At 47.7% G+C, this 12,812-nt stretch overlaps 1 protein-coding gene across 1 annotated transcript in view; it reads right to left on the minus strand.

Annotated features, from left to right (window-relative positions):
- Window positions 1–1,290: 1,290 nt before the first annotated feature.
- SETD7 (SET domain containing 7, histone lysine methyltransferase) overlaps window positions 1,291–12,812 on the minus strand; it is a 47,764-nt gene continuing 36,242 nt past the window's right edge. Inside the window, exons 7-8 of the mRNA XM_040626325.1 lie at window positions 11,181–11,338; window positions 1,291–7,031 (exon numbers count right to left, since the gene is read on the minus strand). Coding sequence (XP_040482259.1) covers window positions 6,851–7,031; window positions 11,181–11,338 — 339 coding nt within the window. The 3' untranslated portion in view covers window positions 1,291–6,850. The remainder of the gene's footprint in view (window positions 7,032–11,180; window positions 11,339–12,812) is intronic.

A 12,812-nucleotide genomic window follows, 5' to 3' on the forward strand; every position in this document is an offset into this window, starting at 1 on the left:
AATATGAAGCAGCAGGCAGAACAGTCTGGAACATTAAAACCTCAAGGCAGACATTTCGAAAGGGGTATATGTGGGACGATCACTGAGACTAAAATAATTTGGTCTCAAGCTTCCTCACCTTACCGTACTCTAACACCCTTGACTCCACACCAATTTTAATACCCCAAAAGTTGCCTGATCCTTCACTTTTGGGATTTTAGCTTCTCAGACTTACCCCACTTGCTTTAAAATTTTAATCTCATCCCTGTCTCTCCCACAAGGAGGAAGAATACTAACATCGTGTGTCAGTGGGTGAAACCGCCTTAAAGATCCAGATACGGATGTGTCTCCATCCGAGTGATGAAGCGATTCCAGCATCAGGTCGGATTTCTTCACCTTACTTGCTTTCCTTTCCTTCCTTGGATGGAAGGAAGTGTGAGGAAATCAAAGAGCGGTCAACTGAGGGTGGGAAGATACAGCGGGAGGCCTCGGGCTTGCTTCAGTTTGATGCCCAACTGCACCTTCCTTAGTAACGAGCCGCTTACTAGAATCCACTGTTGTGGGTCCCTGGGCACAAGGGGCAGCTGGTAGCAAAGTACTATCTTTACATGTGTGTCGTTGGCTTTTGTTCTCTGGGAATGTTGTAGGGGCGAGTTTGGGAATGTTAGCTGTGATTTGGGGAGGAACAAGGGATTCCCGGTTTCCTCAGCCCAAAGCTGTCCTAAGAGTGCCCAAATCTACCACATCTGATAACATTCCTATTATCTTCTTTAAACCATGAGCTGAAGCTTCCTGTCCTTCAGGTATTTCCCTGATCATTTCCTTTATATTCAATACCCTTACATTTATGTAATCAACTAAACCCTTTGGGTTGACATTGGTGATTCTCCTGGACTCAGAGGTGTAAGTGGAGTCATGCTAAATAAATATAAAGCTCCTAGCCATTCTATACCCCTCCTCTACTCCACTCTCATGCTTTGTAAGTGGCTAATAACATTTTAAAACAACTCAAAATATAAAGTTGGCTTAGTAGTTTAAACACATAGGCAGACATGTCATAACGGGGCCGTTAGGTGGTTAAGCATTTGCCTTGGGCTCAGGTCATGATCTCAGGAACCTGGGATGGAGTCAGGCTCCCACTCAGCTGGGAGTCTGCTTCTCCCTCTGCCCCTCTCCACAACCCCTCTTGCTCGCGCGCTCTCTCTCTCTTTCTCTCAAGTAAATAAATAAATAAATCTTTTAAAAAAATATTAAAAAAAAGAAAAAAGTTATTGCCTTTCTGCCCTAAATGACCAAAGGAAGACAATGAGAGATGATTGTATATTTTGTTTAATACTTGCATTGTTTCTATAGCGCAATTATAGCAATCTTGAAATTTACTTTTCATTACAAATATTTGTCAAGTTTTGTTTCAGAAACATTTTTCCTACTCTCTTGCACATGCACCCAGACACACTACAAAAAAACTCATTCATAACACAGTAAGGGCAAACATTATTCATGTAAACATCTTTCATTAATTTCCCATAATTTAAAAAAATCATAGAATTATAGATATTGAATAAGGCTCATAGATTTAGTTCAAATTCCACAAAAGACCAATCTTTTGTTAACTGTGATGGGGTTACCTTTTGGTTGCAATAAATGCTGAAAGCATACCCCTAGGTTCCAATCCTTAAACATACCTCACAACCGAATAAATGCATTTCAGGATAAAAAGAGAACATAGAAAACCCAGGAGGAAACCTTTTGTAGGAGGGAGCTCAGACCATGAACCTAATTCCTTCGATGATAAGCAGGCATTACACATCCCTGTGGTTTCCCAACACAAGAATCGAGGTTGATTACAGTAACCCAAAATACAACCAAGTCGCTATGTCAAGATACATTGGCGTGTGTACATATTGCTAGTAGACACAGTGAAACTTCTGTCATAGTTACCATTTCATTCTATCCAGGACCAATGCAGAGGAAAAAAACAAAACAAAACCACCCACTCAAGTTGAATACCATTATAAAGGAGTGTTCTAGTAACATAAGAGTCAGGAGAGTTGGGAGGTATGTCCCAGAGATGTGATTGGTCTTGATATTAAGACGACTCCTAACAACAGTGTGTAAAGTCACAGACAGAGGAAGCAAGGATTCGCGTTATCCGAGGACGTCTCTCTCTGGCTGGAAGTTCGGTGCACAGGTGCATAGCCTCCCAGAGCTGAGACAGGAAATGTACTGTGCTGAGAAATGGGCCCCTTGCCAGCTGCCCCCCCCTCCTTCCTCTCTGTGAGGTGGAGGCCAGGAGGCGGGGACTGCTGGCAAAACCGTGAAGTTCCACCCTGGGGTCTGAACCCCAACTCCACTGAGGGCAGCCTCCCTGACAAGTGTGACTAGGCAGTAAGGGTGGCGGGTGATGGTGGCCAGAAAACCCAGCTCTGAGGTTCACGCGGCCACATCTGGCTTCGGATTCTGCTGCCCTGCAAAGAAATTGTGCTCCGGATAACTGCACCAGTGTCTCTAATGCCTCTAATTCACTCGCGGGCCCTCGGAGGCCGGGAGTGATGTCACTTAAAGGTGGACACACCTCCATGAGCACCTAACTTACACCAGGAAGCGGCGGAGGCACTGGGGAAGCCTACGAGCTCTCTCCACGTCAGACGCAACGACGCAGGGAGGTTGCCATGAGTCAGAGTTATTTGTAGGCTTTTGATTTTTTAAAAATCAAAATTGATCTGCATTATATCTCAATAGACTCAGATAATTCTCACCAAAAATTTTGTAATTTGTTTAAATAGCACTGGAATAATTCGACTTCATTTAAATATATTCATTCTACCATGAAAATATTTCATACAAACATCTATTTACATACAAACACATTAAAATTTGTGAAAAGGGTTTCCACCCCTGTGGTTGTATGGCTTGAAATAGTTTCATTGCTTTGAATATGTATGCACACATTTGGCAAAATAAAACTATTAAAATTTAGTATTTTTTAAAATAAAAAAGTGACACCAAGGCTCCAAATTCCTGACGGGAAAGACCAAAGAAAAAAACAACCTAGCAAGGTACCTCAAGTAGATGTAAATTTAATATATTTTGTGAACCTTTGATCTGTGGCAAATAAACGTTACAACTATCAGTCTTGCAACACAGTTTTGCTTGTTTTTCTAAAAGAAAAGATGTCTGGATTCTAAATCACTACTCTGAAGACAGAAACTTGAGGCAACGGGTTTTGAAACAAGGCAAAACAGAAAACTATACCTTCTTGGAAGATCTTAAATGCACTTTGCAGTGAGTGATTCAAAATTTTATATATTGAAGGAAAGTTTCTAAAGTGCCACATACTGTCTCACTGAGAAGGCAACCCTTGGATTCACTGTTCACAGTTACTGCCATGTTAATAGTTACATTAAATGGTGTAAATGGTTACACTTGCCTCCATGTTGGCCTTTCCAGGTTCTTGGTGGTAAGGAAATCGTTTTTCAAGTGTGAAGAACCCCCAGAAGGCATATAAATTGAACGCCATGCCCCGGACAGGTTCAAAGAGGTCTTGAAAAACGAATTTCCCTCTTTGTTTCTCAGGTAGGCCAGGGATGAAGCAGGTGAAAATAAGAATAGGTACTACGAAACTCAAGTCCTCCCCGCCTGTTGCCTCTTAATCTCATCTTCGCTTTGTGTCAGAAAGTCAGGCCTCACAGCGGTTCTGTCGGTCCATCCAAACGTCCATGTGGGGACATACTCCTCCAGATTAGTTCCTATTCCTAACGCTAACACAAGGTAGTATTCCGTCACAGAAAAGCTGCTAGGGAAAGGTCTAGTCATGCAGGAGTGGGGCTGAGACAGCTCTGAGTGAACCCCCTCGGGACTACGCCGTCACGCACACGCACAAGTGCCCGCGTTTTTTGGGAGAGCATGAAGGGACTTCTTCATTCCCACCACCTGGAATCTTCCGCAGTTCTGCTGTGACCATCCTGCTCGTGAAACTACCAGATTCGGCTGCTTCCTGACACGTTTCCTTCCACCGTGGATGTAAAGATTCAGTAGAGAAATACATCCCAAGGCTTTCCCCGCCAGACTTTGGCTCGAACAAGGAGAAACCCTTCCTTCCTCACCAGTTCCTCATGGAACCTCGACCCCCGCGACTTCTTTACCGACCTGCGGAACACAGTGAATCTCAAGCCCCCTCCAACCGGACTCTGTGACAAGGCCTTCCGTTGGGGAGTGGGGGAGGGGCGGGGAAGCAGGAGCCACAAAGCCCCCCAGAGACACAGAGTGGAGGCGCAGAAGTGCACCCAGAGGGCTAGCAGAGAGGAGAGACACTCAGAATAGGGGGCGAGAGGACGGAAAAGAGCAAGCGATCAGGGGACAGGGACATCAAGGCATTCTCACAGATGAGAGAGAGAGAGAGAGATGGAGAGAGAGAAAGAGAGGGAAGAGATGGGACAGGAGAGAGAAGAGGCGGAAGACACAAGAGGAGAGGAGGGAGAAGGGCAGAGAGGCTCGGCTTGGGTGTACGGTTTCCTCTGATTTGTCTGAAGGTCACAGACCCGCTGCTGGGTTTTACAGCGAGTGCTGTCATTCAATATCTCATTTGGAAAATGGATTAGTTGGTTAATTACTACCGACAACTCTTCAATCTCTTATATCAAAAGAAAGGAACAGAAGAAAGAAAGATTCCACTTGAGGGGGGTCATCAGAGTAACCCACGAGGACAAATTATACCCCTACTACAGCCTCAACAAGAATGGTATCACCACCAGGCACGAAATCACTCAAAGCCTAGCTGTGTTGGGAGTGTGACCTGCGCCATCCTGCCCTCGCTTACTGACCTGGCTCCACGGCCCAACTGACTGGGGCTACTTAAAGCCATCTTTCTCCTGAAGACAGTCACTCACTTCGGGACGCATTTGAATTAAAGCACCCATCAGCACCCAAGTCCCGAGACTGCCCAGCTGTCACAGTTTACAGAACGGTCTCTTTCTACAGAAGCTATCCTACCCTGGTGCGTTATCATCTAAGAACCCTACTCGACTCCCTTTGCGGGTGAGCCTTCTGACAGCCCTGACAACTTCTCACGTGGGAGCCCCCCCTTCCCCCCCCCCGCCAGCTAGCTACCGGCCACGTGCACCGGCACCGCTGGAGAGGGGGGTTCCAGGAAGCCTGGCCCTGCAAAGGAGGGCAGGGCCCCTTCTGTCACTGTCTGGGGGGCTGAATCCTGTGCCCAGGGGCCGCCTGAACGGAGAGCTGTGAGCAGCCCTGGGTCAAGCACTTTTGTGAAATTCTTCCTAAGAGCAATGTGTACCTGACAAGAAACAGCAAACTTCCTTCCTGCCCGTTTCTTTACTCTTCTCGCTGCCAGCAAGGGATCCCCATCGGCTGTGGCTTGGCAGGCTTTAGCTTTCAAGACCAAACTGGCTCAGGCGACAGGAGCCGCCGGCGGCAGCTACAGGTGGTGGCAAGTGCTGCTCTCCATCACTTCCGGCAGCCTCGTCGAGGCGTCCGAAGAGACACGGCTACGGCACGGGGTGAGGGCGCTTGCAAAAGCCCCAGACTTGCAGAATTCATTCAGAGCCATCCCAGGTACATTACACACCTAACGAGCTAAACTGAAAAACAGGGGTTTTCTCCTTATTTCAGCAGTTGGAATTACACGTGGCTTGCAAAATGGCTGCAATGCTATTGATATCGTTGCTTTTCAACTAGACAGGTGTTATTCTTAATTCACAACGCTTTGAAGCAGGTAAGTGCTTTGGAAAATACAACAATGAAGAGTTTTAGCATTAAGGTTTGATTTGCACCTAGTGATCAGTATGTCTCTCCTAATAGTAGCAATTAAAAAAACCCCAACTTTAGAATTCTGTGTTAGAATTCTAGGTGGTTATTTGACTTTTGAATTCAATGCATGGTGCTGCAAGCCAGATTGCTCTATGTTATGTACATTTAATGTGTACCCGAGGAGAAGAAATTACTAGCACTATTGAAGATACTGCAAAACTGCCACAGTTACTGCTTAGAAATCCTAATTTCCCTCTCTCCTTTCTTAAAGTATATATTACAACTCTCCCATAACTTAATGCAAACAAAGTAAATTCATTTCTTCTCACATCTTAAAGCAAAGGTATCTTTGTTTACATGCGAGAATAATAGTTCTACAATAATACCCTGGCCCTATCAGCCAGTTCTTTATATTAGGACATAATGATGAAACAATGATATAGAAAGAGCCAGAGAGACCTACGCACTGGCACTGACATGAAATCCATTTGGAAGTTTTTTTCTCTTGTAAAAGATATCTAAGATAGAGAATGGGACTGAGGGGTGAAATGACTCAAAAAAGTGGGGTTCTGTTCGCTAGGGAAAAAAAAACAAAGCCATTCTATTGCAAGATACAGATCAAAGGTTAAAAGGCAAATTATACTACATTTAGAGAATAAAAATGTAGTAATTCTCTATCCTCCATATGGCACATATGCAAGTGTGAACGCACACACTTTATGTTGGCCATAGGAAAAAACATCATGGAAAAACCACGGACTAAAAATGACTGAAAAGCCCCCTTTCCCTTTTTCAGTCTAATCATTTGGCATCTCTGAGTGTGGTACAGATTTAGACTTGAACCACCCAAGAACATCACGCTGTCTGTGTCAAGTGTTCGACAATACCTCTCAGTAGGACGCTGCTGCAAGGCTAGCTAATTTTAAATCTGGTATGAGTAATACAGTCAAACCTAGTTAGTATGCGAGAAAGTCGTTGCTAACGCGGAGTGAGAGGATGTGATGTCACAGCATGAGCAGTCCCTGGTTGTCCCGTTGTCGGAAAACGTAGTGCATAGATCCAAGTTTCTATTCCCGGTCTCGGAAGCCCAGGGCTGAGCCTTTCACTTCTGCTGGGTGGCCTGGAAGGCCTTCAGCTCCACCTGGTACCACTCGGGCGCTTCAGGCCCGCTCTTCCCCGGGGGGCTGTGGTCGTAGCCGTAGGCCACGGTGAGCTCTTCGTCAGCCTCCACGGCTCGGAGCGTGCGGATGCATTTGATGGGCCCGAAACGGGGGTGGACAAACCTAGACATCAAGAGGCACACAGTCATTCCTGGGTCAGATCGGGAGGTTAGAAGCAGAGCCTGGGGCGGGGCGGCGGGGGGGCGGAGATGAAGGGGTAGGAATCACCCGGGAGCTCTTCCCTGGGCACCACTGGTGGGTCCTCAAGCGTGGCTCACGACTGGCCAGCATCAGCTTTCACCTGGGCGCTGCCAGACATGGAGAAGCTCAGCTCCGCCCAGACCTGCTGACTTGGTGTCTGCATTTTAACAACACCTCCAGGTGATTCATGGGCACGTTCAAGTTTAAAAAGCACTGCTCTAGCTTCCTCTCTGAGCATACTTGGCACTCTGTATTTATAAACCAACAGCATGGGCAACAACAAAAATCTGCCCTGAATGAGAAACCGGAGCCAGTGCGGCCGGTTGGCATGACAGCCCACCTGGCCTGTCGCGTCGGATTACCTGGCTGTGCCTCGTGGGCAAGGCTTCACCAGGGCACTTTGGGAGGTGGAAGGAAGAGCCCTGTGGATTTTCCAAAGCAAAACACTGTCTCCCACCCTATACAGACAGAGGAAGTATTATTTTCTAGCATAACAGTAGACGAAGACTGCTTTCCAGGAGCGAAGCCTAGACCTCTCTGCCAACCTGCTTTTAAATATTTCCCTGTGAAGCATCCTGTGCAGGGAGCAGCCTCGAGCATCTCGGAACCTCAGGCAGGGCTAACGCTATGCCTGTGTTCCTCTGCCAAAGGCTCCCAACCTGGTTCACCCCTCCGGCCCCTGCAGGAGAACAGGAGATAAATAAGGAATAGATTTAGCTCACCTAACAGCTTCTGAAACCCAGAACGGAAATACGTAAGGCATGGCCAGAAAGAAATTCGCTTTATCTTTATATGCATCTGGTCAAATCAATCTCATTCCTCTATAGTCACATTTTGAACAAAGGACATGGAGACACCACAGAAGTTTCCAGGCCCTAAGTTATGATTGGCACATGGGGCATGATAGCAAGTACTTAGCTGTCTCCCTCTATTGGTGGTGGGGAAAGGAGTGTGTCTGTGGTTCAGGGCCATCTTTTATGTCGAGGACAAAGGAATAAGCTCACCCTCACTCCAAGGGGCCTCTATGTCCACCCTACTTGGCTGTCATCTTTCCTGGAAAGCACACTTGACTTAGGGTCAGAGACTTAGGCGAGAGTCCCGGTTCCACACATTATTGCTGCCCCCTCTCAGAAAGCTCACTTCCATATCTCTGAATCTCACCTGCAAATTCCTGGTAATACTAGCGATCCTAATCGTGTAAGAGTCGTCACTGTGACAAAGTAGGACCCCATGTATGAGGCACCCCACACGGTGCCAGGCACGAAGTGAGGACTCAGCTTCTGCTAGTGACTATGTGCACACCTCTGTGAGTGATTGTGCGTGTGCACAGAATTCTCATATTGTGCTCTATCACAGACATCCCTGCACCAGGGATTTGGGAAGTCCTTATTAAAACCACAACTCTTGGGGCGACTGGTGGCTCAGTCGGTTGGGCATCAGGCTCTTGGTTTCCCAGCCCCACGTGGGACTCCCTGCACCCCGGACAGTCTGCTTGCCTCTGTCTCCGTCTTCTCCAGCTCGTGCTCTCTCTTCAATAAATAAATAAATCTTTTTTAAAAATAATAAAATCATAGCTCTTCGTCTCTAAATTAAAATATTGCATTAAAAAAATAATACCCCTGAAACGGAGCTCTAGCTAATCTTCTCGCACGGTGACAAAATTCTACGGGAAGCCTAAGACTTCTGGTATAATCCTCTTTTCATTTTCCTGCTTATTATCATTATTTTCAAAGAGTAGAAAAAGGACAGACTGAAAAGAAAGAATTCCATTTCAGGTGCTGATTCTCCCTGGCGGCAGGGGGGCACAACGCTTACGGACACTTAGCCACTGGGGCTGAGAGGTCCACGTTGCTGGTCTGTGATGGGGAGGGGCGGGGAACAGATAACGGGTCCTGGGAGGACTGAGTGAGCGAATTCATGAGAAGCCGTTAGCGTGGCACCGGCCTAAAGTGCTCAATCAGTGCCAGCAGCACGATTAGTGGCCAAAGCAAACCTCCCTGTGCCCAGTGGCTTGGGCCCTCTGCGACATGTCACCTACACTGACGACTAGGGCAGTAGTTGGTGTCTGCTTGTCCATTTGGCATTTTGTACAGGACCGCAGCTTATACAGGGATATTGTTTGGCTGATGTTAAGTGTGTATAATAATACCAATAATTTTAGAAGCAAATGAATGCCACGAATCAGTATCTGAATTCTGTATTTATTATTTCTCAGGTAGTCTTCCCATTACCCCAAATAACTAATCGTTCACATTGGGCTTGAAGGAAATAACCCTGAGGAGTCTGGGGACTTGATTTTGCACAAACGGTTCCCTCCCTTGTCTCCTGTGCGCTCTTCTTTTTGGTGAGAAAAACCTTGTCCTCGTCGTGAAATCACAGAACTCATTTGTTTTGAAAGAGTAGTCTCAGTAGCATTTGTTACTGTTGGTTACCACTGTTTTAGAAGACTGTTGGGAAGCCGCGTGCAGCTTGGAACGATGCTTTGGCCTAATTCACATTGGCCACGAAAGCCTTGGAGTTAATAACAGTGTCAGTTTCATTTCACATGACACATGTCCTTTGCCATTTCTACCTGCCCTTTAAACAGAAGTACTGCAGTACTTGGTACTGGCTGCCAAGGAGAGCAAGTCACTGCCAGGACAATTTCCAAGCCGTCTCAGGGATGCGAGGAGGGACATTCAACTCCTGGCAATTTTCCTACAGATTAAATGCACATGATCGGATCCTGCTTCTGTTAACAAGCAATAGACGGGGGGACTGCGAGCTGGAACTGAGCAGAAAAGGTGTCACGCAGCTGCCTGGCTCCCAGGGGGAACAGGCATTTTCTGGCTGAGCTAAGGAGATCAATGACGATGGTCCAGGGAATGCCAACTGTACTCTTCAAGGAAAAGTCAGAGATGCTTGACTTTGGGAGGAGAACATTCAGGGGGCATATGAAAGCTTCTAAAATATCTGGAGGGCTACTATGTCTAAGAGAGACTGGCATAGTGCATAGGGAAATAATTAGGGCAAAGGGCTGGATGTTACAGGGAAACCCATTTGGATTCCATAGAGAGAACATTTTAATCATCAGAGCCCAAAAGCTGATTAAATAATACCTATTTCAGTTTGTCCAGATAGCTGCCTTCGTGGGTAACAGTAAGCTGCCCCTCAATGGAGGTTTGCAAGAGGTTCCGTGAGCTATTGGAAGGGGAGGCTCAAACTCTGAGAGGTAGGGCTATTTGACTTTTCAAAATGACAGCTTCATTGAGATGCAATTCATATACCCTAAAATTCACCCATTTGAAGCGTAAAATTCAGTGGGTTTCAGGTGGGCAACCATCACCACTATCTAATTTTAGTACACTGTGCTACCCTCAAAAGAAACCCCATACTCATTAGCCATCAACCCCGTTTCCCTCCACTCCCCCAGGGCCCTGGGCCACCACTGATCTGTACTCTGTCTCTGTGAATTTCACTGTAATGGACAAGTCATATCAATAGAATCACACACTATGGGGCATATGTGGCTGGCTTCTTGTACTGAGCATAATGTTTTCAGGGCTCATCCACGCTGTAACACGTGACAGTAGTTCTTTCCTCTTTAGTGACAAATAACGGGGACTCTGATTTCATCAGTCTCTTCCAACACCAAGACGTTGTGTTCTAGGCTTGGCATTTTATTTTCTTCCTTCCTTTCCCAACAGGAAAGCGTTCACTAGTCCCCACTGCACAGAGTAATTTTAATTTTTCTAATATTTCAAATAACACTATGCGTCATTTTCCAGAGTGAGACAACTGAAGGACAAAAAAGCACTGACCAAACAGCAACCAGGAAGTGTCGCATTCCCATAGTATTTCTACTCTTCTAAGCACTTTGCTGTCTCGAGCGGCCAAGGCCAGGGAAGGGGCCAGAATTCGGATTCTGAGTGTCAAGTCATCACCGTGAGGCCTCTGGGGCACGAGCCTCAGGACCCCGGAGGGCGCCGCCTTCACCTGGGGCGGGGTGCCGGCTGGGACGTGCACTCGGCAGTCGCAGGGCCCCGGCGGGTGGCGCCCAGACCCACCCTGGCAGCTCGGCGTCATACTCACATATCGTAGGCGCAGTTTGGCGTGAAGGAGTGGTTTGCCTTGTGTCCCAGGGAGGCACAGTACTTGGACACGTGGTTGTGCGGCTCAGGCACATCGATGACCGTGTCTTCGTCGAGGGAGAGGGTATTCCCATTAAGGGCCCAGTCCCTGCTGTCCACCTGAGGAAACCAGAAAGCGAGCGTCAGAGAGGGCCCTTCTCCCCAGATCTCCGAGAACATCAGCAGCACGAACTCATTTCTCCTTCCGTTTCGCGGGGCGAGCGCTGCATACGTGAGAAGAACCCAAGGGAGCCCTCCGCGCATCGACGGCGCGGAAGCCGTTGGTGGGCAGCGCCGGGCAGCTCGACCTCCTACGTGCGGATTCTTCCTCCTCTTATGTGAAAAAAAGGACTTAAAGTCCCTTACCACGACACACAAAAATGGAACCAGATGTCCCTAGGTTATTTCTTCACTGGGGGCTCAGACCTGTGAACCTCAAAAGCGCTCCAGCACCAAACTCAGATTTTTACCCATCCAGCTGTTGCGTAAATAGCCCAAACAAAGAGGGGTTTTAGCTACTGCTTTCCCAGGGACACCGGACCCCACATCTGCTGGCAGATTAGATAAAGCCCAGCACCACAAAGCCCCCAGACCGCCTCTGTCCTTGGGAGCTCTCTGGCCCAGAGACTCCTCACTGTGCCACACGTCTCCTAGACACGTCAGCCCCCTCTCTGACCCTCTCTTCCCTGGAGTTCCCTGCCCTTCTCCTGCTCCGGACGGTGGCCCCTGTGCCACAGCCCTCTGGACCATCTTAGGCCGGCAGGACATGCCCTCTCTCGCCTCCCTGTCCAAGCGCCGCCCCGTGTCAGTGAAGCCTGGTGTGTGTTACTGCGTCCTGTGGCCAGATCTGCTTCTCTGACCAAGCCCCAAATCCCTGGAAGCCCTACTGGGAAGGAGACCAGGCAAAAGAAATACACAAGAAAGAACATCAAAGGGAACCGGAACTCTGAGGAAAGCAAAATGGTGCTTCAGCCAGTCCTTTACCTTCGTTACAAGTGGGCGATCAATGGACCAGCGGACGGTGTCACGGTTACCCGTGTGCTCTCTGAGCTGCAACAGCACTCTCTCTCTGCAGGGCACCGACACGCTTCCCTTCTCCAGCCCACCGCCCCACTCCACCCACTGCCCAGGATCTGCTCATGTCAGCACAGCCGTTTCTTGGTGCAAACAGGATTACATTAAAAAGAATTTTTTAGAAGATTTTATTTATTATTTTAGAGAGAGAGAGCAAGCAGGGGAAGGAGCGGAGGGAGAGGGACGAGCAGACTTCCTGCTGAGCACGGAGCCCCACGCGAGGCTCGATCCCACAACCCTGAGATCATGACCTGAGCCGAAACCAAGAGTCGGATGCTTAACCAACTGAGCCACCCAGGTGTCCCCTACGATCACATTTTTATGTAGAACTGTTGACTCTCAGAGGTATACTGCCTCTCCTGCCCCTAAACTACAATTATGCTGTTTTTTTGTATCTGACATTCACTCAACAAACATTTACTGAGTGCCTATCATATGCCAGGCCCTGTTCTAGGTGTGGGGGATACAGCAGTGATTTAAGTGAAAAAAATCTTCATGGATCTTAATATTCCAGCCCTGT

This window comes from Ursus maritimus, unplaced genomic scaffold, assembly GCF_017311325.1.
Source record: "Ursus maritimus isolate PB19 unplaced genomic scaffold, ASM1731132v1 scaffold_11, whole genome shotgun sequence".
Taxonomy (NCBI): domain Eukaryota; kingdom Metazoa; phylum Chordata; class Mammalia; order Carnivora; family Ursidae; genus Ursus; species Ursus maritimus.